At 47.7% G+C, this 23,531-nt stretch overlaps 1 protein-coding gene across 1 annotated transcript in view; it reads right to left on the reverse strand.

Annotated features, from left to right (window-relative positions):
• The window catches only part of slc9a6a (solute carrier family 9 member A6a), an 84,898-nt gene that overhangs the window by 16,292 nt on the left and 45,075 nt on the right, over positions 1–23,531 (reverse strand). The window contains 6 exon segments of the mRNA XM_067996759.1: positions 967–1,120; positions 2,931–3,042; positions 4,465–4,578; positions 7,327–7,415; positions 8,999–9,104; positions 16,996–17,137. Coding sequence (XP_067852860.1) covers positions 967–1,120; positions 2,931–3,042; positions 4,465–4,578; positions 7,327–7,415; positions 8,999–9,104; positions 16,996–17,137 — 717 coding nt within the window.

Consider the following 23,531-nt stretch of genomic DNA (forward strand, 5'->3'; position numbering starts at 1 on the left):
CCCTCACTCCCCGTACCCTTTAATATCCCACCCAGTCTAATCCCACTCTCCCCCTCACTCCCCGTACCCTTTAATATCCCACCCAGTCTAATCCCACTCTCCCTCTCACTCCCCGTACCCTTTAATATCCCACCCAGTCTAATCCCACTCAAATGCTCCTCTTCTTCAAACAATTATCTAATTATCATTGTAAAAGAATTTCTGGACTTTGCTTTAACCAGTTTATTGGCACAGAATTCCACTTTAAACCACCTTCTGTGTAAAGAGTTTCTGTTTCTAACCTCCCCTTTAATTATTTTTGTGATTATTTTTAATTTGTTCCCTCTCGTTCCCGTCTCACTGAGCAGTGGAAACAATCTCTCACTATTTACCTGATCAGACCTCTTCCTATTCCTAATGCCCTCGATCAGGTCAGTCAGCCCCTCAACCTTTCAGCCCCACTGAATAAAGCCCCAAGATCTCAAGTCTCTCCATTCCCCTCAAACTTGGTAACATCCCAATGAATCTACATTTTGCATTACATGGTCGAATAGTCCCATCCCAATGAATCTACATTGTGCATTACATGGTCGAATAGTCCCATCCGAATGAATCTACATGGTGCATTACATGGTCGAATAGTCCCATCCCAATGAATCTACTTTATGCATTACATGGTCGAATAGTCCCGTCCCTTTCCCTACTGTGTGCCATGGAGTTCTATCATATCATTTTGTGTTAAACTGAACAGTGAATCATGAATTATGATGTGAATCTAATCGAAAACCACATACTGACTAAACAATCAATGATATTGAAATTTGTTTACTGATAATTGCAGTCTTTCTGTCAATGAGAGCGGGTTCAGGTGTTTATACATTGATCTCCCAGAGAACAATTTCACTCCTCAGTCCCCCCTTTCTATTATTTTATCCATTCACAGCTCAGACCGGAACCATTTCTTGTATTTAGCACGGAATATTTCACCTGATTCGGAGCCAGGACAACATCGGAGTTGTTCCCCCACCAAACACCCAGACAGTGAAGAAAACGATTAAAAGTGTGGTACTGAATATCATTTGGCGAGCGTACGTGGCAGTATCTCGAATCGCCAAGGCAAATGCCATTGCCCCTCTCAAACCTGGAACACAGGGTAATTCACACCAAAAACAGTTTGTGACTTGGGATAATGTTGCAATGCTCCATCTACACCTGGCTGTATTCAAACACAACAGATGTTGGCTTCACTAATCGAGTTTAGCACTAAAACCACGGGTATTACAACAATAACTTGCATTTATATAGCGCCTTTAACGCAGTAAAACGTCCCAACGCGGTTCACAGGAGCGTAAATCAAACAAAAAAAAATCGATACTGACGTTAGGACAGGTGACCAAAAGCTTGGTCAAAGAGGGAGGTTTTAAGGAGCGTCTTAAAGGAGGAGAGAGAGGGGCGGAGAGGTTTAGGGAGGGAATTCCAGAGCTTAGGGCCCAGGCAGCTGAAGGCACGGCCGCCAATGGTGGAGCGATTAAAATCAGGGATGCGCAAGAGGCCAGAATTGGAGGAGTGCAGGGATCTCGGAGGGTTTATAGGGCTGGAGGAGGTTACAGAGATAGGGAGGGGCGAGGCCATGGAAGGATTTAAACACCAGGATGAGAATTTTAAATTCGAGACGTTGCTGGACTGGGAGCCAATGTTGGTCAGCGAGCACAGGGGGTGATGGGTAAATTAATATTAAACAATTTGTGAGATTCTGAGTTAAACCAATTCAGCTTTTTTTAAATTATCCACAGTGTCGACTGAAAAACTCCAACTGCACCAGAAACACTCTCAGTCCAAGAATACAAACACTGTCAATGGGCAGGAACCAGCTCAGGGGCTCGTTGGTAGATCGTGTGGAAACATTTAAGGGAGAATTGGATCAATGTTTGAGGGAGTGGGTGGTTGAGAGGGATTGGTACGTGAGACTGACCAGATGGGCTCCAGTCTTTGCCTGTCCTGTACCCGGTGTGGGACTGAGACTCTCAGACTACATCTGACTCCCCGCTGAGTCAATCAATCTCATCTGAGGCAGCATTGGGCAGTGTCATCAACTGAGCTGGAGGAAGAGCGAGAAACTAAACAAAATGGCAGGGTTCCTGCTCCCGGTCACTATCCAGGGACCTCTGCCAGGAAGTGTGTTAAATAAGGGCAGGATAGAACCAGCTGTGATGCCTCAAGATGGAAGAGCTGATGGACACGTAGAGTGGCTCCTTGGGGAAGGCTGCAGAAGGCACACAGCCCAAGAATGCTCGCAATAGTCAGTGTCCAGGGGAGGGGACGAAATCAGACAACCCAAAAAAATGGACCAACACATAACAAACGGCCTCCAGAGGAATGTGAGAGAATTGGCATATGGCCAGAGCTCACTCCATCGACATTAATGAGCCTGTGTCATGGATACACTTTGAGTCCTCATAAAACTGACACTCTCGGAGAGGAAAGTGGCCAGCTCGCCCTCCAGAGTGAAGAGGCATCTAAAAAGCTTTTATAAAACGAGTCACTCTCCTGTGGAGATACACGCAGGGAGCGCAGGCTTCAGGTGAAGTGGGGTGCAAGGACAGGGCCTGCACACAAAAACTCAGTTCCCATCTTAAAGTCATACATTCTGTCCTTACTTTTATATATTTCCATTATAAATTCCTCTCTCCATATTTATAATGGAAGCTGCCTATGTAAACTGGTCACGCTGTAATTACAGCCTCCCGCCAGTGCTGGTGCTGTGACACCGCCGCCAGAAAGAGAATGTAATAAAAGCGTGACACGTTTATATGGGCTATCTCCATTCTGAATGTTGACATAGGAATTTATAATGTTAAAAGTTAATCGGAAGTGCAGGGTGATGTAAGATCTTTAATATCTTATATATAGATGAGGTTGAATAATATAATTGATAGAATCACTGAACGTACCAGCGAACATCATCATGTGCTGCAGGTTTGAACCGATCTTTTTTCTTCGGCCCAGGTTCAGGAGGAAGGAAAGTGGGTAAATATTAGCTGCTCTTCCCAGGAACACAGCGAGCTGGTTACACAGAATCAAGGAATCAGCAGCTGGGAGCACGGTGCAGTGACGTGTAACAAAAATAATCCATCAATCCACCGACACGAGAATCAAGCAACTAAAGTTTAGTTTTAATATTTAATATGCAATGCACTCCTAAAGCCACATGTGTGAACGTGTTTGCATTATATTGTGTGCTGTGGAACTGCTTGCAATTAATATTCGACCCAGATAATAGAAACCTAACAATTACATTTTCATTAAAGCTTACGTGACTTCATCTTATAACTTACAGGAGCAAACCTACATAAGATACCTTTTCATTTTGTTAACATTTTGTGATTTTATCTACAGTCAGAGCACAATAAGGACCCGGTGATCACAGATCGCAATCTCTAACACCAGAGCTTCAGAAACATTAACATCTCACCTCTGAACACCACACTTGCAAAGCGGGCATTTTACTGAACTTTTTTCATTCTCTGGATGTGGGCGTCGCTGGCGAGGCCGGCATTTATTGCCCATCCCTAATTGCCCTTGAGAAGGTGGTGGTGAGCCGCCTTCTTGAACCGCTGCAGTCCGTGTGGTGAAGGTTCTCCCACAGAGCTGTTAGGAAGGGAGTTCCAGGATTTTGACCCAGCGACAATGAAGGAACGGCGATATATTTCCAAGTCGGGATGGTGTGTGACTTGGAGGGGAACGTGCAGGTGGTGTTGTTCCCATGTGCCTGCTGCCCTTGTCCTTCTAGGTGGTGGAGGTCGCAGGTTTGGGAGGTGCTGTTGAAGAAGCCTTGGCGAGTTGCTGCAGTGCATCCTGTGGATGGTGCACACTGCAGCCACAGTGTGCCGGTAGTGAAGGGAGTGAATGTTTAGGGTGGTGGATGGGGTGCCAGTCAAGTGGGCTGCTTTGTCCTGGATGGTGTCGAGCCTCTTCAGTGTTGTTGGAGCTGCACTCATCCAGGCAAGTGGAGAGTATTCCATCACACTCCTGACTTGTGCCTTGTAGATGGTGGAAAGGCTTTACGGACCAAATGCTGGAATATGGGATTAGATTAGACAGGGCTTGATGGCCGGCGCGGACACGATGGGCCGAAGGGCCTCTATCCGTGCTGTATAACTCTATGACTCTATGACTCTATGAGTCAGGAGGTGAGTCACTCGCCACAGAATACACAGCCTCTGACCTGCTCTTGTAGCCACAGTATTTATATGGCTGGTCCAGTTGAGTTTCTGGTCAATGGTGACCCCCAGGATGTTGATGGTGGGGGATTCGGCGATGGTAATGCCGTTGAATATCAAGGGGAGGTGGTTAGACTCTCTCTTGTTGGAGATGGTCATTGCCTGGCACTTGTCTGGTGTGAATGTTACTTGCCACTTATCAGCCCAACAATACAACCACAATCCCACACAGAGTCTTTCGACAATGAAAATTCAGAAAGGATACAAAAGCTCCAATTATAAAGGTGGGATTGAAGACATGATTCTTAAAAGTGAAGAGAGCCAGTCCCATGTAGGAAAAGATGAAGTTTTCTGCCAAGAAATTGAGGAGTTCAAATAACTGGAAAACACAAAATGCATCATTTACATATTCATTCATACAAGATCAAAGTATTCGCAATCTCTGAGTACAACACTGCCGGATTCTTACTTTACAATCCTTTAAACCACACAATTGGGAGTTAAATCCTGTTGTTTAGTGATTGGTCAGCAGCAATGCAGAGTCCTTTGCGATGTTCCTGGGAGGGGAACACTCTTCCAAACATGTGTCTCCTCCGCAGCCCCATGGGATCCCTGGGACACATGATCTGTCCTCCAGCTATCACCCGCGAGTGTACGTCAAAACACCAACACGATCGGCCAGACTTCCTGTCCATCAGAGAGAGTGCGCAGAGAATTCCAGTCCATCTTCAGAGAGATGATGCTACAGAATGATTCCTGCTTCCAAGTTGTATAAAAGACCCCAAAGACCATCACCATTGCCTCAGTTTGAGACATTAGATATCGGACGTGGCTGATTGGGTCTCACTCTCGCCTCTGAGACAGAAGGTCATGAGTGCAAGTCCTCAATCCAGAGACTTGAGCACAAAATCTACGCCGACACTCCCAGGGCAGTACTGAGGGAGCGCCGCACTGTCGGAGGGTCAGTACTGAGGGAGTGCCGCACTGTCAGAGGGTCAGTACTGAGGGAGCGCTGCACTGTCAGAGGGTCAGTACTGAGGGAGCGCCGCACTGTCAGAGGGTCAGTACTGAGGGAGCACCGCACTGTCAGAGGGTCAGTACTGAGGGAGCACCGCACTGTCAGAGGGTCAGTACTGAGGGAGTGCCGCACTGTCGGAGGGTCAGTACTGAGGGAGCACCGCACTGTCGGAGGGTCAGTACTGAGGGAGCACCGCACTGTCGGAGGTGGCGTCTTTCAGATGAGACGTTAAACCGAGGCCCCGTCTGCCCCTCTCAGGTGGGTGTAAAAGATCCCACGGCCACTATTTGAAGAAGAGCAGGGGAGTTCGCCCTGTGTCCGGTTAATAATTATCCCTAAACCAACATCACTAAAACAGATTATCAGGTAATTTTCACATTGCAGTTTGTGGGATCTTGCTATGTGCAAATTAGCTGCCGTGACAACCACATTTTACAAGTACTTCATTGTCTCTGAAATGCTTTGGGATGTTCCGTGGTGGGAAAGGCCCGAATTCAAGTCCTTTCTTCCATTCTGTATATTCCGGCTTGAAAATGAACTGAAATTAACTGACCAATCACTCCTCGCCCCAGAAATCTGCACCCCCCACAATACCTGCGAGAATCGAGTGCTGGTTTGGCAAACTGAGAAGGACACGGATTAACTGAAGAGTGAGGACATCTTTCCTGTTCATTCTACACCCTCCACAGGTCGGGTTCCCAACTCTCCAGGATTGCCCTGGATTCTCCAGGAATCGCAGATTAATCTCCCGGACGCTGCTGTGAGCAACTCCCAGCGAGAAAAATCACAGGGGCAGTGAACAAAATGTGTTTTTTTCATTTTCTTCGAACTCTTTCATTTATTAGTTACAAAAATATTGGAGACGGGGAAAAAGATAACGGTCAAGATTAATTCAATTGGGTAACAAAGAGTCCGTTCCCTTTCCAATTGGCTGTGGGAGGGCAGTGCACCTGGACGATCGACCAATGGTGGGAGTGTGGGGGCGGGGCAGTGCGGGGCGGGAGGTCATGTGATGAAACCTCCAGCCAGAGATGGCAACCCCTATCCACAGGTAGTAAGAGCGTATCTAAGGAGTAAAAACGTAGGAGACAGAGGCCACTGCGTAGAAGCCAAGACCACAGCCCCCGTCCCATCTGACAGGCGTTGAGTCATGTGCTGCAGTTAAATCTACACAGTAATGTTCAGGGAATGTCCACAGAACTGTACGCAGTGCTCCAGGTGTGGTCTCACCAGCACCCTGTACAGTTGTAGCATGACTTCCCTGCTTTTATACTCCATCCCCCTAGAAATAAAGACCAATATTCCGATTGCCTTCCGGATTACCTGCTGCACCTGTATGTTGACTTTTGGTGTTTCATGTACGAGGACACCCAGATCCCTCTGTACCGCAGCATTTTGTAGTATTTCTCCATTCAAATAATATTTTGCTTTTTTATTTTTCCTCCCAAAGTGGATGACTTCACATTTTCCCACATTATATTCCATCTGCCAAATTTTTGCCCATTCGCTTAACCTGTCAATATCCCTTTGCAGACACTTTGTGTCCTCATCGTAACTTGCTTTTCCACCTATTTTTGTATCATCAGCAAATTTGGCCACAAGACACTCTGTTCCTTCATCCAAGTCATTGATATATATTGTAAATAGTTGAGGCCCCAGCACTGAGCCCTGCGGCACCCCACTAGTTACAGATTGCCATTTTAAAAATGACCCTTTTATCACGACTCTTTGTTTTCTGTTAGTTAACCAATCCTCTATCCATGCCAGTATATTGCCCCCAACACCATGAGCTCTTTTCTTGTGCAGTAATCTTTTATGTGGCACCTTATCGAATGTCGTTTGGAAATCCAAATATTCTGCATCCATTGGTTCCCCTTTATCCACCCTGCCCGTTACTACCTCAAAGAACTCTAATAAATTTGTCAGACACGATTTCCCTTTCAGAAAACCATGTTGACTCTCCTTGGCCACGGGGCAGCAGGAAACTGACGGCATTATTCCCATGACACGTACGGAATGTGGGGAAGGGTTTGGAAAGAACGTCGTGTTTGGTGGATAATTTTAAACTCTAGTCTACGATAAGGTCACGGCGAATGGTGACGGTCTTACCTGCTTTGTGCGTATTCTGGACTCGGGCGATAGGTTGTTGTATGTATAGTGCGCCTGAGTGATCCCACAGAATAAGACAGCCACCACTCCTGCAAAGCAGCAAGAGAATTGTTTTTATAAAAGAGAATTCAGTCACTAGTTTGTGGTTTTCACAGAAAAGATGGTTGGAATCAGAGACCACAATCTCCAACAGAGGAAAAGTCCCATGTGACAGAAACACAACGTGAGTTATTCAGTCACCAAATTCCACAATGCAGAAGAATATAAGTCGACAGGTTAGGATATCGATGAATGCACGAATCCAATCCGAATCTAGTACAGATCCAATACAAGTCACATCGAGAGACTTTCAGGGAAACACAAGGAACAACAAACGCTAATGATGAAGAACAGGAAAAATTAAATGATAAAACTAATCAATAACACTATGCCTATTTCCACTGAATGGCCCCTTCATAGTTAGAGCCATAGAAAGAGGCCATTCAGCCCATCGTGTCTGTGCCGGCTCCTTGTTAGAGCAATCCAAAGCAATCCCACAGCCTCTCTCCCCATACACCTGTGTCTGCCTCTGCTTCAAATAGTTATCCAATTTTCCTTTAAAAGATGCGATAGTCTCTGCCTCAACCCCTCCCCGTGACAAAGCATTTCATCCTCCAACAACCTCCTGTGTGAAGAAATTTCTCCTAACCTCTCTCCTCACTCTCAGTGATAACTTTAAAGTAATGAAGCCTATGGGATTGAAGGGACAGTGGCAGTGTGGATACAAAATTGGCCAAGGGACAGGAAACAGAGAGTATGGGGAACGGTTGATTTTCAGACGAGATCCTGTAATAATTTGAGAGAGTGACTCTCTGTACGCTATACTTTCATAGAATCTTACAGCACAGGAGGAGGCCATTCAGCCCATCGTGCCTGTGCCGGCTCTTTGAAAGAGCTATCCAATTAGTCCCACTCCCCTGCTCTTTCCCCATAGCCCTGCAAATTTTTCCCCTTCAAGTATTTATCCAATTCCCTTTTGAAAGTTATTATTGAATCTGCTTCCACCGCCCTTTCAGGCAGCGCATTCCAGATCATCACAACTCGCTGTGTAAAAAAAATTCTCCTCATCTCCCCTCTGATTCTTTTGCCAATTACCTTAAATCTGTGTCCTCTGGTTACCGACCCTCCTGCCACTGGAAACAGTTTCTCCTTATTTACTCGATCAAAACCCTTCATGATTTTAAACACCTCGATTAAATCTCCCCTTAACCTTCTCTGTTCCAACCCCATCTTCTCCAGTCTATCCACATAATCGCTGGAATCATTCCAGTAAATCTCTTCTGCACCCTCTCTAAGGGTCACTCCCTGTACAATATACTTTTACGAGTCACTCCCTATACAAGATATTTTTTAAGAGTGACTCACTGCATGAGATACTTTTAAGAGTGACTCCTGTAATATACTTTGAAGAGTGACTCCTATACGATATAGTTTTAAGAGTGACTCCTGTAAGACATAGTTTTGAGAGTGACCCCTGTACGATATTGGTTTAAGAGTGACCCCTGTACGATATTGGTTTAAGAGTGACCCCTGTACGATACTGGTTTAAGAGTGACCCCTGTACGATACTGGTTTAAGAGTGACCCCTGTACGATACTGGTTTAAGAGTGACCCCTGACCCCTGTATACCCACCTGTAAAGCCGCATGCTTCAGCCAATAGGAAAGTGCTCCAGGACATGAGGAAGAAAAGTGCCGTCTCCAGCAGCTGGAAATCCCGTAACTTGGTGAATTTTGTGACGTGCACAAGTTGTTAAGGTAAAACAGACAGGTACAAAACACGTAGAGAGAGTCCCTCCCGGGTCTGAGTGTCCGACACAACGTACTTCACAAACCCTGGGCTTTATTTTGAAAATGAACAATTTATAGAGGACGGAGCATTTTTATTTCTGCAAACATGAAATTACATTTTAACTTTATTCTTTCAAAGCCCGACAGAGCAGTGGCCGAGCGTTCTGTGTCCTGCTGTTCCTGGGACAAGACAAACAGATTTAGAAAAGAAAAACACAAAACTACGAACCAACAATGATCGGAAGTGGAGTCTTATAAAAAAAACTGAGAACCTTCCAGAGAAATTCAGAGGATTCTGCTCGATTCCGAGGTTTCAAAACACAACAAATTAAATTGCCAGAACAGATCACTGAATAGAAAGAAAGACTTGTAATTATAATCACACCTTTCACCACTTCAGGACGTCCCACAGTGCTTTACAGCCAATGAAGAACTTTTGAAGTGTAGTCACTGTTGTAATGTAGGAAACACGGCAGCCAATTTGTGCACAGCAAGATCCCACAAACAGCAATGAGACAAATGACCTGATAATCTGTTTTTAGTGATGTTGGTTGAGGGATAAATATTGACCCAGGACCCCGGGGAGAACTCCCCTGCTCGTCTTTCAATACTGGCCATGGGATCTTTTACATCCACCTGAGAACGCAGACGGGACCTCGGTTTAACATCTCATCCAAAAGACAGCCCCTCCGACAGTGCAGCGCTCCCTCAGTACTGCCCCTCCAACAGTGCAGCGCTCCCTCAGTACTGACCCTCTGACAGTGCAGCACTCCCTCAGTACTGACCCTCCGACAGTGCGGCGCTCCCTCAGTACTGACCCTCCGACAGTGCGGCGCTCCCTCAGTACTGACCCTCCGACAGTGCAGCGCTCCCTCAGTACTGACCCTCCGACAGTGCAGCGCTCCCTCAGTACTGACCCTCCGACAGTGCGGCGCTCCCTCAGTACTGACCCTCCGACAGTGCTGCGCTCCCTCAGTACTGACCCTCCGACAGTGCAGCTCTCCCTCAGTACTGACCCTCCGACAGTGCAGCGCTCCCTCAGTACTGACCCTCCGACAGTGCAGCGCTCTCTCAGTACTGACCCTCCGACAGTGCAGCGCTCCCTCAGTACTGACCCTCCGACAGTGCAGCGCTCCCTCAGTACTGACCCTCCGACAGTGCAGCGCTCCCTCAGTACTGACCCTCCGACAGTGCAGCGCTCCCTCAGTACTGACCCTCCGACAGTGCAGCGTTCCCTCAGTACTGACCCTCCGACAGTGCAGCGCTCCCTCAGTACTGACCCTCCGACAGTGCAGCGCTCCCTCAGTACTGACCCTCCGACAGTGCAGCGCTCCCTCAGTACTGACCCTCCGACAGTGCAGCGCTCCCTCAGTACTGACCCTCCGACAGTGCAGCGCTCTCTCAGTACTGACGGCCTTGATTCCTACATTACAACAGTGACTACTCTTCAAAAGTATTTCTTTGGCTGTAAATCGCGTTGGGACGTCCTGAGGTTGTGAAAGGTGCTGTAGAAAGACGTGTCTTTCTTTTTCTTTAGCTGGTCAAGTCCTTGAATGGGTCTGTTAACCAATGACCTTGTGATGCAGGAGAGATACTCACTGATATTTCACCTCACCTCCCTCGGGTCCTGCAGGAAAAATATTTAGGTTCGAAAACTGATGTTTTTTTTTAATTAGTTCATGGGATGTGGGCGTCGCTGGCAAGACCAGCAGTTATTGTCCATTCCTAATTGCCCTTGAGAAGGTGGTGGTGAGCCGCTTTAGAAACATAGAAAATAGGAGCAAGAGTAGGCCATTCGGCCCTTCGGGCCTGCTCCGCGATTCAAAATGATCATGGCTGATCGTCTAACTCAGTATCCTGTTCCCGCTTTTTCCCCATATCCCTTGATCCCTTTAGCATTAAGAAATATATCTATCTCCTTCTTGAATACATCTAATGACTTGGCCTCCACTGCCTTCTGTGGTAGAGAATTCCACAGGTTCACCACCCTCTGAGTGAAGAAATTTCTCATCTCGGTTCTAAATGACATACCCCGTATCCTGAGACTGTGACCCCTGGTTCTGGACTCCTCAGCCATCGGGAACATCCTCCCTGCATCTAGTCTGTCCAGTCCTGTTAGAATTTTATATGTTTCGATGAGATCAACTCTCATTCTTCTAAACTCGAGTGAATATAGACCGAGTCGACCCAATCTCTCCTCATACGTCAGTCCTGCCATCCCAGGAATCAGTCTGGTAAACCTTCGTTGCACTCCCTCCATGGCAAGGACATCCTTCCTCAGATAAGGAGACCAAAACTGCACACAATACTCCAGATGTGGTCTCACCAGGGCCCTGTATAACAGCAGTAAGACATCCCTGCTCCTGTACTCAAATCCTCTTGCAATGAAGGCCAACATACCATTCACTTTCCTAACTGCTTGCTGCACCTGAATGCTCACTTTCAGCGACTGGTGTACAAGGACACCCAGGTCTCGTTGCACCTCCCCTTTTCCCAATCTATCACCATTCAGATAATAATCTGTCTTTCTGTTTTTACAACCAAAGTGGATAACCTCACATTTATCCACGTTATACTGCATCTGCCATGTTCTTGCCCACTCACCCAACTTGTCTAAATCACATTGGAGCCTCTTTGCATCCTCCTCACAGCTCACATTCCACCCCAGCTTTGTGTCGTCTGCAAACTTGGAAATGTTACATTTAGTTCCCTCGTCCAAATCATTGATATATATTGTGAATAGCTGGGGCCCAAGCACTGATCCCTGCGGTACCCCACTAGTCACTGCCTGCCACCCGGAAAAAGACCCGTTTATTCCTATTCTCTGTTTCCTGTCTGTCAACCAATTCTCAATCCATGCCAGTATATTCCCCCCAATCCCATGTGCTTTAATTTTGCACACTAACCTCTTGTGTGGGATCTTATCAAAAGCCTTCTGAAAATCCAAATACACCACATCCACTGGTTCTCCCCTATCTATTCTACTAGTTACATCCTCAAAAAACTCCAGTAGATTTGTTAAGCATGATTTCCCTTTCATAAACCCATGCTGACTTTGTCCAATCCCGTTAATACCTTCCAAGTGTTCTGTTATCACATCTTTTATAATAGACTCTAGCATTTTCCCACTACTGATGTTAGGCTAACTGGTCTGTAATTCCCTGTTTTTTCTCTCCCTCCTTTTTTAAATAGTGGGGTTACATTTGCCACCCTCCAATCTGTAGGAACTGTTCCAGAGTCTATAGAATTTTGGAAGATGATCACCAATGCATCCACTATTTCCAGGGCCACTTCCTTTAGTACTCTGGGATGTAGATTATCAGGCTCTGGGGATTTGTCAGCCTTCAGCCCCATTAACTTCCCTAGCAATATTTTTTTTACCAATACTGATTTCCTTCAGTTCCTCCCTCTCACTAGACCCTTGGTTCCCTAACATTTCCGGCAGGTTATTTGTGTCCTCCTTTGTGAAAACAGAACCAAAGTATGTGTTTAATTGTTCTGCCATTTCTTTGTTCCCCATTATAATTTCCCCCATTTCTGGCTGTAAGGGACCTACATTTGCCTTCACTAATCTTTTTCTCTTGACATATTTATAGAAGCTTTTACAGTCAGTTTTTATGTTCCCTGCTAGTTTACTCTCATACTCTATTTTTCCCCTCTTAATCAATCTCTTTGTCCTCCTGTGCTGAATTCTGAACTGCTCCCAATCCTCAGGCTTGCCGCTTTTTCTTGCAATTTTATATGTCTCCTCTTTGGATCTAATGCTATCCCTAATTTCTTTTGTAAGCCACGGTTGAGCCACCTTTCCTGTTTTATTTTTGCGCCAGACAGGAATGAATAATTGTTGTAATTCCTGCACACGTTCTTTAAATATTAGCCATTGCCTATCCACCGTCATCCCTTTTAGTAAAGTTCCCCAATCTATCATAGCCAACTCGCACCTCATACTTTCCTTTATTTAGATTCAGGACCCTAGTTTCAGATTCAACTACTTCACTCTCCATCTTAATGAGGAATTCTATCATGTTATGGTCGCTCTTCCCTAAGGGACCCCGCACAACAAGATTGTTAATTAATCCTTTCTCATTGCACAATACCCAGTCTAGGATCGCCTGTTCTCTAGTTGGTTCCTCAACGTATTGGTCTCGAAAACCATCATGTACACACTCCAGGAATTCCTCCCCCACAGTATTATTGCTAATTTGGTTTGACCAATCTATGTGTATATTAAAGTCACCCAAGATTATAGTTGTACCCTTCTTGCATGCGTCTCTAATTTCCTGTTTAATGCCCTCCCCTACATCTCCACTACTGTTTGGGGGCCTATAGACAACCCCCATCAACGTTTTCTGCCCCTTGGTGTTTCTTAGCTCCACCCATACAGATTCCACATTTTGATTTTCCGAGCCAATATCCTTCCTCACTATTGCATTGATTTCCTCCTTTACTAACAACGCTACCCCACCTCCTTTCCCTTTTTGCCTGTCCTTCCTAAATATTGAATACCCCTGGATGTTCAGTTCCCATCCTTGGTCACCCTGCAGCCATGTCTCCATAATCGCAACTATATCATAACCGTTAATATCTAACTGCGCTGTTAATTCATCTATGTTATTGCGAATGCTCCGTGCTTTAAGACACAATGCCTTTAGACTTGTCTTTTTAAGATTGCGAGTGATCTTAGTTTTATTTTGCACTATGGCCCGATTCGCCTTCCACTATTGCTTCTTCCCTTTCTGTCTTTTGTTTCTATCCTTGTTTCCCCCTCCTCTGTCTCCCTGCTCAGGTTCCCATCCCCCTGCCACTCTAGTTTAAACCTTCCCCAACAGCACGAGCAAACACCCCCGCGAGGACATCGGTCCCGGTCCTGCTCGGGTGTAACCCGTCCCGCTTGTACAGGTCCCACCTTCCCCAGAACCAGTCCCAATATCCCAGGAATCTAAATCCCTCCCTCCTGCACCATCCCTGCAGCGACGCATTCATCCTGTCTATTCTCCTGTTCCTATACTCACTAGCACGTGGCACTGGTAGTAATCCTGAGATCACTACCTTTGAAGTCCTGCTTTTTAATTTATCTCCTAACTCCTTAAATTCACCTTGCAGGACCTCATCCCTTTTTTTTTAAACCTACGTCATTGGTACCGATATGGACCACGACTACTGGCTATTCACCCTCCCCCTCCAGAATGTCCTGCAGCCGCTCCGTGACATCCTTGACCTGAGCACCAGGGAGGCAACATACCATCCTGGAGTCACGTCTGCGGCCACAGAAACGCCTATCTGTTCCCCTTACAATTGAATCCCCTATCAGTATAGCCCTGCCACTCTTATTCCTCCCTTCCTGTGCAGCAGAGCCACCCGTGGTGCCACGAACTTGGCTCTTGCTGCTTTCCCCTGATAAGCCATCTCCCCCAACAGTATCCAAAGTGGAATATCTGTTTGAGAGGGAGATGGCCCCAGGGGACTCCTGCTCTACCTGCCTAGTCCTTTTACTCTGCCTGGCGGTCATCCATTTCCTTTCTGCCTGCGTAATCTTTACCTGCGGTGTGACCACCTCACTGAACGTGCTATCCACGATAGTCTCAGCATCGTGGATGCTCCCGCCATTCTAGTTTAAAACCTTCCCCAACAGCACTAGCAAACTCCCCCACGAGGACATTGGTCCCGGTCCTGCTCAGGTGTAACTCGTCCCGCTTGTCCAGGTCCCACCTTCCCCAGAACCAGTCCCAATAGTCCCAGGAATCAAAATCCCTCCCTCCTACACCATCCCTGCAGCCATGCATTCATCCTGTCTATTCTCCTGTTCCTATACTCACTAGCACGTGGCACTGGTAGTAATCCTGAGATCACTACCTTTGAGGTCCTGCTTTTTAATTTATCTCCTAACTCCTTGAATCCACCCGCAGCTCCAGCTCCGAAATGCGGTTAGCCAGTAGCTGCAGCTGGACACACTTCCTGCACACATGGTCACCAGGGACACTGGTAGTGTCCATGACTTCCCACATAGTGCAGGAGGAGCATATCACGGGTACGAGCTGTGCTGCCATGACTTGCCTTAGATTTACACTGCGCTCAACTCTCGGACTCTCCTCCCGCTCTCGGACTCTCCTTTTACACCGCGCTCACCTCTCGGACTCTCCTTTTACACTGCGCTCACCTCTCGGACTCTCCTTTCTCTTGAACCGCTGCAGTCCGTGTGGTGAAGGTTCTCCCACAGTGCTGTTAGGAAGGGAGTTCCAGGATTTTGACCCAGCGACGATGAAGGAACGGCGATATATTTCCAAGTCGGGATGGTGTGTGACTTGGAGGGGAACGTGCAGGTGGTGTTGTTCCCATGTACCTGCTGCTCTTGTCCTTCTAGGTGGTAGAGGTCGTGGTCGCGGGTTTGGGAGGTGCTGCTGAAGAAGCCTTGGCGAGTTGCTGCAGTGCATCCTGTGGATGGTACACACTGCAGCCACGGTGCGCCGGTGGTGAAGGGAGTGAATGTTTAGGGTGGTGGATGGGGTGCCAATCAAGCGGGCTGCTTTGTCCTGGATGGTGTTAAGCTTCTTGAGTGTTGTTGGAGCTGCACTCATCCAGGCAAGTGGAGAGTATTCCATCACACTCCTGACTTGTGCCTTGTAGATGGTGGAAAGGCTTTGGGGAGTCAGGAGGTGAGTCACTCGTTGCAGAATACCCAGCTTCTGACCTGCTCTTGTAGCCACGGTATTTATGTGACTGGTCCAGTTAAGTTTCTGGTCAATGGTGACCCCCAGGATGTTGATGGTGGGGGATTCGGCGATGGTAATGCCGTTGAATGTCAAGGGGAGGTGGTTAGACTCTCACTTGTTGGAGATGGTCATTGCCTGGCGCGAATGTTCCTTGCCACTTATCAGCCCAAGCCTGGAAGTTGTCCAGGTCTTGCTGCATGCGGGCTCGGACTGCTTCATTATCTGAGGGATTGCGAATGGAACTGAACACTGTGCAATCATCAGCGAACATCCCCATTTCTGACCTTATGATGGAGGGAAGGTCATTGATGAAGCAGCTGAAGATGGTTGGGCCTAGGACACTGCCCTGAGGAACTCCTGCAGCAATGTCCTGGGGCTGAGATGATTGGCCTCCAACAACCACTACCATCTTCCTTTGTGCTCGGTATGACTCCAGCCACTGGAGAGTTTTCCCCCTGATTCCCATTGACTTCAATTTTACTCGGGCTCCTTGGTGCCACACTCGGTCAAATGCTGCCTTGATGTCAAGGGCAGTCACTCTCACCTCACTTATTTATATGCGTAATATGTGACTGACCTGCCATTGGCTGAGAACCAGTCTATACCCAAGTGAAACTGAAACCCGTATTCGAACTGTTATTTGCAGTACACAGAGGGAAAGGGAACCTTTCACTGAAATGTTGGCTGTATTGGCTCCCAGTCCGGCAATGCCTCGAGTTTAAAATTCTCATCCTTGTTTTCAAATCCCTCCATGGCCTCGCCCCTCCCTATCTCTGCAACCTCCTGCAGTCCTCCAACCCTCCGAGATTTCTGCACTCCTCCAATTTTGGCCTCTTGCGCAGCCCCGATTTCCATCGCTCCACCATTGGCGGCCGTGCCTTCAGCTGCCTCGGCCCTAAGCTCTGGAATTCCCTCCCTAAACCTCTCCGTCTCTCCACCTCTCTCTCCTCTTTAAGACGCTCCTTAAAACCTACTTCTTTGACCAAGCTTTTGGTCACCTGTCCTAATATCTCCTTATGCGGCTCAGTGTCAAATTTTGTTTGAAAATCGCTACTATGAAGCGCCTTGGGACGATTTACTACGTTAAAGGTGCTATATAAATGCAATGGAGAAGCTGGTGATAAAGGATATCAGAGCAGTGACCACTCCTGTCGCAGATCCCAGTGCAAAAGATCCGCTGAATATTCCAAGAAATATCCCGAAAGATTTGAACATTGCAGCCACGTCGAACTTGTGCGTGTTGATTCCTTCAGGCTGGTACGCCACGATGGACCTATTGCAAACAGGAACTCCAGTTACAGGATGGATATCTTTTCAATCGAATTGCAACAGAATGAAAGCAGAGGTACAGGCTCGGTGGGTCACACTAACTCTCGGAGAAACACAACCCTCTCCTCTCGCTGTGATTCCTACACTGCTGGGGGCAAATACAGAGTAAACCCTCTCCCTCCTCACTGATGTGAAATATCTGAAACTATTCACCACGATTCTGGTCCTGACACTTGGCTCATCGATCGGGTAACTCAATGATTACAGCAAGGTCCTCGATTAACAACTCCTTCCCTGCTTCACATCCCTTTGGGGCGTGTGAGGGAGAAGGAAAGTTCCTTTAGATCCCAAACCCCCCGACATGGTCAGGGCAAGAGGCTGCTGCCCTGGCTATTCAGGCAAAATATTCCTATCTAAACTTCACATTGCACTGGTCAATGGTGACCCCCAGGATGTTGATGGTGGGGGATTCAAAGGCTGACAATGACTTTCAGGTAACACAGTAAATGAGGATTTCAAACTCGATTCTATCCTGAGACTTACTGAGACACAAAATATGTGACATCAGTTCAGTCCTGGAGAGCACGGAGAGAGCAAGGATATAAGGGGGGCACTTACCCCTGGGAAAGAGCCCTTGGGGGAGGGAGGCGGGGGGGACTCGATGCATTCCTTTCATTTTAGTGGAGGTGTTACCCCTAAAGCAGCAAGAAAAGGAAATTCAGAGAAATGCGGCAAGTGTTCAGAGAGAGTGGGCTGGGCTCAGGGGGATAGCGGCGGGGGTCGCGGGGGGGTCGCGGGGGGGCAGCGGAGGGGGCCGCGGGGGGGCAGCGGCGGGGGTCGCGGGGGGGCAGCGGAGGGGGCCGCGGGGGGGCAGCGGAGGGGGCCGCGGGGGGGCAGCGGAGGGGGCCGCGGGGGGGCAGCGGAGGGGGCCGCGGAGGGGGCCGCGGGGGGGCAGCGGAGGGGGCCGCGGGGGGGCAGCGGAGGGGGCCGCGGGGGGGCAGCGGAGGGGGCCGCGGGGGGGCAGCGGAGGGGGCCGCGGGGGGGCAGCGGAGGGGGCCGCGGGGGGGCAGCGGAGGGGGCCGCGGGGGGGCAGCGGAGGGGGCCGCGGGGGGGCAGCGGAGGGGGCCGCGGGGGGGCAGCGGAGGGGGTCGCGGGGGGGCAGCGGAGGGGGTCGCGGGGGGGCAGCGGAGGGGGTCGCGGGGGGGCAGCGGCGGGGGTCGCGGGGGGGCAGCGGCGGGGGTCGCGGGGGGGCAGCGGCGGGGGTCGCGGGGGGGCAGCAGCGGGGGTCGTGGGGGGTCGCGGGAGGTGTAGAAATGTTTCGTAACTTCACTCCTGAAAGTCCTGGCTCTGATTTTTAGGCTATGTCCCCTAGTGTTAGACTCCCCAACCAGAGGAAATAGTTTCTCTCTATCTACCCTATCAGTTCCCCTAATCTGGGAGACACTGCACAGCTGGGACAAAGGGCACATCTGGGGCACACAGCACATCTGGGAGTGTCGTGTGAGGAGCTGACGTGTTCAGTTTGTGATAAACCACTTTATTCAGGTGCTGGTTAGTATAAACACACCCTTCGTACAGACTCATTACTGATTGAGAAACAAGTCAGACTGGGAGAATGTAAAGCAGGAGAAGGAATAATTCTAAACACCTCAAACACAGGACACGACACACACCTGGCCATCAGCCATTTGCAAATGAGATCATCGTGGTTTGACGTGTTCAGCGAGTCTCAATTTAAACCAAGTGAGGAAGGTACGGGACTGGGAGAGGGGCTGCCACTCCCCGTGCTGCTCACTGTGATAAATATTACACTCTTGCCCATGTTTGATCCATAGTTTTGATGACTGAAATTTGCAGAAAGCAGATGGCAAGTTACTTGAGGATTATCCCATGGGCAAGTTTTATTCGATGATGAGAATGTCTCTCACACCAGGGGCACCTCGCAAGAACTCATGGGATAATTTATTCCATATCCCTCTACATTGGTTAATGACCCCCGTACGGTGTTGGTTTCAGTTTGCAATGATAGATTGGACCAGGGACCAGGTGATGCGGAGTTCAGATCCCCAGGAGGCAGTACTCACTGAGCCGGGCTCAACATTTACTGTCCTCAATCAAACTCTCATATCTCAGGGGCAGAATCATAGACGCAGCTTTTGTGGACACGTGATCCTGTCACTAGGGTGGAGGAGGATGTAAACACAGGGGGTAACAATCGATCCCCGGGACTGGAACTAGACGTGGCTTCAGTGCAGCCACATCACAACTCGATCATCAGAGCGGAGTCTGTAATCGAACAGCAGTCGGTTTCTTTGTAGAGAGAACCTTCACCTGGACAGGTAGACGCAGGTGTGGTGTTTGGTACAGGTGTTACTCCAGGTGTTTCACTCAGTGACACCGTGCTCCCCTAACCTGGACCAAACATAGTGCTGATTTCTTTAGTTAGAGCTGATTTCCCAGATATGGAATAACACACTGCACAGAACTTCAGAAGGAATATGCATGCACTTAAGATTCAGATAGCAAAACCAGAGTAGCAATTGCAGTTTAGAAATTTCCTTCATTGCAGATTCAATCTACATGTATGCAACTATTACGTGTGCATGTATACAGGTACGGTATGCATATATGTAAATATCATGAATGTCTGCATGTATTCGGGTATGCAAATATTACATTTGTGTATGCAAATATTACATGTCCATTGATGCAAATATTGCATATTAATGTATTTGCTTATTCATGTATGCAAATATTACTTATTCATGCATGCAAATGCTACCAACAGTTCACACAACCGAACTTTACTCCACATCAAGTGTGTTTTTTCCATGCAGGTTATTGTCAGTGAGTTTGCTCCGACCCTGTAGTGTTAGACAGTCTTGTCCCAATGGATTCACGGGTACTTTGTTTTCCAAAACAATTAAGAATTCTGTAAATAGATGATCTGAGGGTGATTAGTGTGTTTAAATACAAGAAGAGTTAAAGTAATTAGCTGAAAGATTGGTTTTCCTAATTCTAGTATTTATTTTAAACCCCATGTTACGAATTTCACCGGCATGAGGCAGAGGACAACTAACGAGACCCTTCATTCTGCCCCCTGGAGTGGGAACGATTGGCTTTTCACACCTGCATTAACCACACTGGGAGTGCAGGAATACCCCCATCCCAAACAGCAGCTCATTCCAGGTAGACCCCTGCTCAAAACAGGCGGCTTTAGCTAAAAGGCTGAAAGTCATTGAACGATAGATAGAATCTTTCAGCACAGAAGGAGGCCATTCGGCCCGTCATGCCTGTGCCGGCTCTTTGAAAGAGCTATCCAATTTAATCCCACACCCCAGTTTTTCCCCATAACCCTGAAAATGAATTCTCTTCAAGTACGTGTCCAATTGCCTTTTGAAAGTTCCTATGGAATCTGCTTCCACCAGTCTGTCAGGGAGTGTGTTCCAGATCATAACGACCCTCTGCGTGAAAACATTTCTCCTCATTTCCCCTCTAGTTCTTTTGCCAATTATTTTAAATCAATGACCTCTGGTTACTGACCCACTTGCCAAAGGGAACAGTTTCTCCCTGCTTGCTCTATCAAAACTCCTCATGATTTTGAATACCTCTATTAGGTCTCCCCTTAACCTGCTCTGCTCTAAGGAGGCAGGACTGTCGTATGAGGAGTGATTGGGTCGACTCGGCCTGTATTCACTCGAGTTTAGAAGAATGAGAGGGGATCTCATTGAAACATAAAATTCCGACAGGGCGAGACAGACTGGATGCAGGGAGGATGTTTCCCCTGTCTGGGGGGTCTAGAACGAGGGGTCACAGTCTCAGGATACGGGGTAGGGCATTTAGGACTGAGATGAGGAGAAATTTCTTCACTCAGAGGGTGGGGAACCTGTGGAATTCTCTACCACAGAAGGCAGTGGAGGGCAAGTCACTGAATATATTTAAGAAGGAGCTCGATAGATTTCTAGACACAAAAGGCATCAAGGGGATGGGGAGAGAGCGGGAATATGGTATTGAGATAGAGGATCAGCCATGATCATATAGAATGGCGGAGCAGGCTCGAAGGGCCAAATGGCCTACTCCTGCTCCTATTTTCTATGTTTCTATGAGAACAAACCCAGCTTCTCCAGTCTCTCCACCATAACTGAAGTCCCTCATCCCTGGTATCATCCTGGTAAACCTCCTCTGTACCCTCATAAAATCAGAGAAATTTACGGCACAGAAGGAGGCCATTCGGCCCATTGTGTCTGTGCCAGCTGAAAAAGAGCCACCCAGCCTAATCCCAATTTCTAGCTCTTGGTCTGTTGCCTTGTAGGTTACGGCACTTCATGTGCATATACAAGTACCCTTTAAATGCGATGAGGGTTTCTGCCTCTACCACCCTTTCAGGCAATGAGTTCCAGACCCCCACCATCCTCTGGGTGAAAAAATTTCCCCTCTAATCCTTCTACCAATCACTTTAAATCTATGCCCCCAGTTATTGACACCTCTGTTAAGGGAAATAGGTCCTCCCTATCCACTCTATCTAGGCCCCTCATAAATGTGAGGGGCCTCAATCTAAGGTCCTTTAGATTGAGAAGCCTCAATTAAATCTCCCCTCGGCCTCCTCTGTTCCAAAGAAAACAACCCCAGTCTATCCAATCTTTCCTCAAAGCTAAAATTCTCCAGCCCTGGCAACATCATTGTAAATCTCCTCTGTACCCTCTCTATTGCAATCACATCTTTCCTGTAATGTGGTGACCAGAACTGTACGCAGTACTCAAACTGTGGCCTAACCAATGTTTTATACAATTCCAGCATAACCTCCCTGCTCTTATATTCTATGCCTTGGCTAATAAAGGAAAGTATCCCGTTTGCCTTCGTAACTACCTTATCGACCTGTCCCGCTACCTTCAGGGATCTGTGGACATGCACTCCAAGGTCCCTCACTTCCTCTACACCTCTCAGTATCCTCCCATTTATTGTGTATTCCCTTGCCTGGTTTGCCCTCCCCAAATGCATTACCTCACACTTCTCCAGATTGAACTCCATTTGCCACTTTTCTGCCCACCTGACCAGTCCATTGATATCTTCCTGCAGTCTACAGCTTTCCTCCTCACTATCAACCATATGGCCATTTTTTGTATCATCTGCAAACTTCATAATCATGTCCCCAACATTCAAGTCTAAATCATGAATGTATACCACAAAAAGCAAGGGACCCAGTACTGAACCCTGCAGAACCCCACTGGAAACAGCCTTCCAGTTGCAAAAACACCCGGTGACCATTACCCTTTGCTTCCTGCCACTGAGCCAATTTTGGATCCAATTTGCCACTTTCCCTTGGATCCCATGGGCTTTTACTTTTTTGACCAGTCTGCCATGTGGGACCTTGTCAAAAGCCTTGCTAAAATCCATGTAGACTACATCAAATGCACTGCCCTCATCAACCCTCCTTGTCACCTCCTCAAAAAATTCAATCAAGTTAGTCAGACACGACCTTCCCTGAACAAATCCATGCTGACTGTCTTTGATTAATCCATGCCTTTCTAAATGACGATTTATCCTGTTCCTCAAAACTTTTTCCAATAATTTGCCCATCACCGAGGTTAGGCTGACTGGCCTATAATTACTCGGTCTATCCCTTTCTCCCTTCTTAAACAACGGTACAACGTTAGCAGTCCTCCAATCCTCCGGCACCACACCTGTATCCAGAGAGGGTTGGAAAATGATGGTCAGAGCCTCCGCTATTTCCTCCCTTGCTTCTCTTAACAGGCAGATGGAGTATAATGTGGGGAAATGTGAAGTTATTCACTGTAGTAGGAAGAATAGAAAAAAAGAGGAGCGGATCGGAGCAGAGGGAGCGTCCCATAAAAAGGCGGGATTTCAGAGGGAACTGCGACCGAGTTCGAAGTGACGTCAGGAATCAGAAAGGGACGCGACACAGGGGAGGCACCTGATTGGTGAGTAGGTTCAGGTCAGTATTTCTACTTATCTACAGTAACTAAAGTAAAAAGAAAGGGAAGGTCTGCAGGTCTTATAGCAAGTAGCGTTTTTTTTTAGTGAATCAAGGTCCCTAGTGTAGTTAACATTCTCTAAATTAAGAATAATTTAAAGGAGTAAACTCCTTAAAGGGAGTGGTAAGTAGTTTTTCTTTCCTTTTTTTTCTCTTGACATTGTAGTTGTTGTTAAGCTAACTTAAGGGTTAAGTCATGGCAGGAGATCCCAGGGCCGTGTCATGTTCCTCTTGTGGGATGTGGGAATTCAGGGATCCTTCCTGTATCCCTGATTCCTTCACCTGCGGGAAGTGTGTCCAGATGCAGCTACTGTTTGACCGCTTGACGGCTCTGGAGCTGCGGATGGACTCACTTTGGAGCATCCGCGATGCTGAGAAAGTCGTGGATAGCACGTTCAGTGAGTTG

Source organism: Heptranchias perlo, chromosome 15 (assembly GCF_035084215.1).
Source record: "Heptranchias perlo isolate sHepPer1 chromosome 15, sHepPer1.hap1, whole genome shotgun sequence".
Taxonomy (NCBI): Eukaryota; Metazoa; Chordata; class Chondrichthyes; order Hexanchiformes; family Hexanchidae; genus Heptranchias; species Heptranchias perlo.